This window comes from Mus caroli, chromosome 1 (genome assembly GCF_900094665.2).
Source record: "Mus caroli chromosome 1, CAROLI_EIJ_v1.1, whole genome shotgun sequence".
In the NCBI taxonomy this organism is placed as follows: Eukaryota; Metazoa; Chordata; class Mammalia; order Rodentia; family Muridae; genus Mus; species Mus caroli.
Genome location: NC_034570.1, coordinates 59,100,880 through 59,106,814, shown reverse-complemented (window position 1 = coordinate 59,106,814; position 5,935 = coordinate 59,100,880). Strand labels below are relative to the sequence as shown.

At 42.9% G+C, this 5,935-nt stretch overlaps 1 protein-coding gene across 1 annotated transcript in view; it reads left to right on the top strand.

Moving 5' to 3' along the window:
- The window catches only part of Idh1 (isocitrate dehydrogenase (NADP(+)) 1, cytosolic), a 25,779-nt gene that overhangs the window by 15,672 nt on the left and 4,172 nt on the right, over positions 1 to 5,935 (top strand). Inside the window, exons 7-10 of the mRNA XM_029475326.1 lie at positions 29 to 180; positions 3,364 to 3,504; positions 4,105 to 4,267; positions 5,846 to 5,932. Coding sequence (XP_029331186.1) covers positions 29 to 180; positions 3,364 to 3,504; positions 4,105 to 4,267; positions 5,846 to 5,932 — 543 coding nt within the window. The remainder of the gene's footprint in view (positions 1 to 28; positions 181 to 3,363; positions 3,505 to 4,104; positions 4,268 to 5,845; positions 5,933 to 5,935) is intronic.

Genomic DNA, 5,935 nt, shown 5'->3' with positions numbered 1-5,935 from the left:
TTTTCTCTTGTTCGTTTGCTTGTTTTAGGAAATACAAGTCCCAGTTTGAAGCTCAGAAGATCTGGTATGAACACAGGCTCATAGATGACATGGTGGCCCAAGCTATGAAGTCCGAGGGAGGCTTCATCTGGGCCTGTAAGAACTATGATGGGGATGTGCAGTCAGACTCAGTCGCCCAAGGTAAATATACACAAATGGCCAGAGGACCACTAGAGGAAGCACATGCCGGCCGGCAGCGAGGTTATTCCACAAAGGGCTCTGGTGTGAGAAGGGACTTTTGTTTCTTTTTGGTGTTGTTGTTTTTAAGACTTCATTATGTACATTAGTGCTTTGCCTGCATGTATGTCTGTGGAAGTGCCAGGTCCCCGAAAGTGGGAGCTATAAACAGTTGTGAGCTGCCATCTGGGTGCTGGGAATTGATCCGGAGTCCTTGGGAAGAGCAGCGCTCTTAGCTGTTAGTCATCTCTGCAGCCCAGCCATACAAGGGAATGTCTTAATCCTTGTCTATTAATGAACCATTAACAGTGCAAGAGGCCTGATGGCACTCTTAGGTGCCTAGACAAGTGAATCACACTCCTCCTAGGAAAGTAGCTTTACTCAGTCACACAGAAAGTTCTTCAGTGATTTGCCCTTCTTGGCTCCAGCCTTAACAATGGTAACACGACTCAGCCCTTTACCCCAGATGAAGTTTCAGGGCTCCCAGTGGGTAGCTAAAGCCATATCCGAACACTCAATTCCCCTATCCTCATAGCTCATGAGGCCAGGTATGGGGGTGCACACCTTAACCAGGAGACAGAAGCAAATGGCTTTCTTTGATTTCCAAGGCCAGCATGGTCTACATAATGAGTTCGAGGACAGCCAGGGACGTGTAGGAAAGTTCTGTCTCAAACAAACAAAAGAATGTAGAGAAAAACCAAAAAGAAGTTGTAAAGTGAAGGACCCCAGCACCAAGGACGGGGTCTCCAAGAGGTGATTCATCAGGCAATGAGTCCTAAGTGTGCTCCTCCTGCCAACCTTGAAGACTGTTCTAATGCTCTATAAAACATATGCTTTGTGCTTAGCTTCCAGCACAAAGGAAGTGTGCAAAGCCCAATGCTGTTTACAGAATTTTCAAGAAACGGGTGGTTTTGCCATGTAAAACTCCCTGACTTCCACACCAGATTGCCCTTCGGTTTCAGGTTTGCACAAGGGAAGTCCTAGAACCGGAATCTCCCCAGATGAGTGTTTGTGTTCATTTCAATTATGTTTACTTTCCCACAGGAGGTACTGCTTTTGGTCTTTGAAAGTTGAGTATCTCTAATCAGTTTGAAAATCAGTAGACCAGACCAACAGAAGATAACATTAGTATCATATACAGTGGTTACACAATTTTCTGTCTCTCTAAAATCTCATGCATTTATGCTGAGTGGAACAGTCCTTTGTAGTGACACCCTGGTAGATAAAACAACAATAATAATAAACAAACAAACAAACAAACAAAAACAGCGGACATCATCAGAGTTCTGGGGAAGATACACAAAGCCATTCTAAAGCCTTGTGTAGCTAGGCATGTGCTGTATCGTTAGCTAAATCCCCACACCCATTGTTATTAAATGTCCTGTCGAAGTGCAATAAACACTGTCAGCCAAGGTCCTGCTCGGGCCAAAAGCCCGTACATTACGTGACCTCAGAGAGCCAATCAGATTGCAAGGCAGCAGAGTGGGGCTTCCCTCTCCTGGAGAGGCACAACTGCTGTGTAGTCAATTATGTTCTCAGTTTGACAGTGGCACCAGCTAGTGTCGTGGTAGATACGTTGGGTAGGAGCCATGAAGCCATAGAGTGGAGTGGAGCATAGATCAGACCCACAGTGAGGTACGACGTCCCTTACCAGTCATCTGAAGCCTCGGGGGCCACACAGGTACTGGAGAGAGCCACTGCTCCCACACAGAGGCGTGTTTACTTTTTAAATGCTTTCTCTCTCTTTACCAGTTTCAACATAAGGAGTTGCTGTTAAATCAACTAAATAGATTTAGACTGGTACAGTTAGGCGGCGGGAAGAGGAATCTCAATTCCTCAGGAGCACACTGAGGCCCTGTTGCCAAATAATGAGCTCTTTGGGGAACGCATCCTCGGTGGTTAGGAGTTACCCCTTTTACTCCTTGCCACAATACCTTGGATCTCTTTTTACATTTTCAGTGTGAGATACGACGATAGGAAAATTAAGTGACTTTCTACTTTCGTGTGAAGTTTTGTTTTGTTTTAATCACTTACAAATGCATAAAATAAGGAGGGAAAAGATTGATTTCACTAAAGTCAAAGATGACAGAAACAATATGGGCTGGTAAAATGGCTCAGCACGCAAAGGCATCTACCACCAAGCATGGTGAATGGAGTTCAGGTTCCAAGATCCACACAGCAGAAGGATGGATAAAAGTGACTCTCAAAAGTTGTCCTCTGATCTCTACACATACATGGGCGCAGATGTGACACATACACACATACCAAATACATAATAATAATAATAATAATAAACCTAATGTGGCCAAAAAGTAAAATAAAAGAATCTTCTTGGTGTCAGACCAAAAAAAAAAAAAAAAAGTAGCCTGCTTCTACCCTCTTTATTATAATTTATCATCAGCTTCATTAGGTGGTCATGGGAGAGTAAAGAAAATGGAAGTGCTTTATAGTTGAGTAAAGAATGCATGAAAAGGAAAAACAGTTGCATGGACTTAAAAGAGACAGTAAGGTTTGCTGGATAGGGGACTGCAGAAAAGAGGCTTTGTCAAGAGTATTGAGAGCAAGGGAAAGCAGGTAGGTTGTTCCTACTGTTCCTACATCCACCCACCCCATCCTGCTTTAATCTGCCTTTCCATCTCCATCTCAGCAAGCGTGAGTGAGCCACAGGAGGGCAGCAGATAACTCACTTCCGTCCTCCAGAACCAAGGGGCATTCTGCGCAGAGCTCGAGTGGGTTCTTCCTTGATAGGCAGTTCTGTGCTAAGGGATATAATACGCAACCACATAGTCATGATTATGTGTGTATTCCTCTAATCCCGCAGCAACTCAGCCAAGTAAGTGCTTTTAGTATCTAACTTTACAGGCAGGAAAACTGAGTCATGGGAACAATGAAGCCTCAGAAGTAGAATGGAGGATAGGTCACCCCCTAACACAAAGTAGATGCTCGGGAGAAAATAATAGCCTTTCCTGGCAGTTTGATTCAAACTCGAAGCTGGGGTCCTGCATTCTGAAGAGCATCGTCGATGCTTGTATGCACTTGTGTTAATTTTGTTTACCATAACCTGTCAACATCAAGTCGCTTACTCTCATCTCTAGAGCAGTGCTGTTCATGCAGTTGGACCCAACACTTCATGCTCTGCACTTATAGGTTATGGCTCCCTTGGCATGATGACCAGTGTGCTGATTTGTCCAGATGGTAAGACGGTAGAAGCAGAGGCTGCCCATGGCACTGTCACACGTCACTACCGCATGTACCAGAAAGGGCAAGAGACGTCCACCAACCCCATTGGTAAGATAGTATCTACTTTACTGATTTCCAGCCAGAGAACTCTTCAAAGCCAATCTCAAAGGAACTGAGACACGTACCTTTGCTACTCGTAGACTCTTACAAAATCATCACCAAAATCATTACTTTGTTTTATTTGGAGGGTGGGTGATGAGACAACGTCTGTGTACCCTAGACTAGCCTAAAACTTTTATATGTAGCATAGGCTAGCCTTAACATTGTAGTAATCTTCCTGTTTCTGCTTCCCACGTGCTGGGTTAATGGGTGTATGCTATAATTAGGAGCGATGTTAATGTCCTTTAAAATGCAGAAGATCAATATTGTATTTTGTTGAAGAACAGAGAGGAGCATTTTCAAAAGCATTTTCCTTTACCCCAGGAACAATGAGGTGTCACTTAAGGTCAAATAGTTAAATCTGTCTTAACAGAGCTTCAGATGAAATATTTCCAGCCATCTTAAAACTCATCCATAATTCATAACCCCTAATGATGCCCATCATCTAAACAAAAACCTGCCCCATCTCTAGAAAAAGTGAAACACTAGGAATCCCCATACCTGAAGTGATTTGAAATTGTGATTTCTTTGTTTGTTTTCTTTCCTTAGCTTCCATTTTTGCCTGGTCCCGAGGGTTAGCCCACAGAGCAAAGCTTGATAACAATACTGAGCTCAGCTTCTTCGCAAAGGCTTTGGAAGACGTCTGCATTGAGACCATTGAGGCTGGCTTTATGACTAAGGACTTGGCTGCTTGCATTAAAGGCTTACCCAAGTAAGTGTAAGATGCCCTGCACTCTGTGGTCAAATAACCCCTCATTGACATTATGTGAGCTGTTTGTCTTTTCTGGGGTCAGCACACACTATGTGTGTAGTGTGTGGTATCAGCTAGACCACCTATTCAGCTCTGTGAAAATCATCTTTGTACAACCACACACTTCCACATTTGTCACTGTAGCAGGAAAGTAGCCATAGATCATAAAGAAATGCATAGGTACAGTGGCGCGCCAATCAAACTCCTGTGTAGAGAACTGGGCTACAACTAGATTTGGTTTATGAGCTGGGCTCTAAATTTGCTGGTTTCTGACCTAGTGTGCAGTTGTTAAAATGAAAGAGTTCTATTTAATTTTTTTTTTAAATGAGAGGACGGGAGTGATGGCTTAATTTTTTTTTAAAAGATGAGAGGGCGGGAGTGATGGCTTATGCTTGAGAACACTTACTGCTCTTGCAGAGGACATGAGTTGGGTTCCCAGCACCCAGGTTGAGTGGCTCACAACCACCTATAAGTGTAACTCCAGGGCTTCTGACATAGGTAGCTACACTGATGTGCAAACAGACACACACAGAGAGACACAGACACACATGTAACTTAATTAAAATAAATCTTTAGAGAAAATTGACACTGAAGGACACTTGTTTTCTTTAACTGCCCATTGAGTAAACAGCCTAAGTATGAGTAGAAGCAATCCAGATGGGGTAGTCCCTCCCTAAAGGACCTACCAGTGTCCCTGTGGTGCCAGGACTTGTTTGAGGACCTGGGAGCCAGTGTCCTAGCTAGATCAACTGTTACTCAGAATCCACTCTCAAGGAGAAATTATAAAGTCAGCCCCAAAACCATAAACACATGACAACAAAAATGGACTCATCAGGTTACGCTTGCATATTTGTGCATACATATACATACGTATGTAACAATAATAATTGGGGAGGAAGACTATTGATTAGAGAGTGGAGGGGCATGGAAAGAGCTGGGACTTGAGAATGACTGAAGAGAGGGAAGGGACAGAGGAAAGTAATATAATTATATTTCAATTAAAATGTACAAAAGTTTAAAAATTTTAAACAAAACAAACAAAAAATGAACTCCTACTTAAATGTAAATTAATACCATTTCCCCACCAGTACACCTCAGAGATCTGTTACAGTTGGTACAGTCCAGGAAAGAGATGGACTCGTTTACTACAGGTTTCTTAGATTTCTAGCGAGGATACATTTGCAACATTGTTACCAGCATAGTGGTTTTGAAACCTACTCTTCGGGCATTTATTAACAAACTTTAAGTGGGATGGTTTCAGTGACATTGGCATTAGCCTGGCCAAAGCTCCTGGTAGTTCAAAGCCTAGGTAGTCTCCTGTGAATGTATGCACATGAGACCCCACTGCAGGCTACCCTGAGCACAGGCAGCACCAGGAGCCTCAGTCATGGCCCACAGATTTGTAGCTTTTTAACATTAGTGAGTTCTCTTCTAGAAGTGTGAGTAGCATTGCTAGGATTTGTTTTTAATTACCTCCTGCCTTGTCAGAGAAAAAACTAAATTTCTTTCTTTCTTTTTTTTTTTTTTTTCTCCCACCAGTGTACAACGTTCTGACTACTTGAATACATTTGAGTTTATGGACAAACTTGGAGAAAACTTGAAGGCCAAATTAGCTCAGGCCAAACTTTA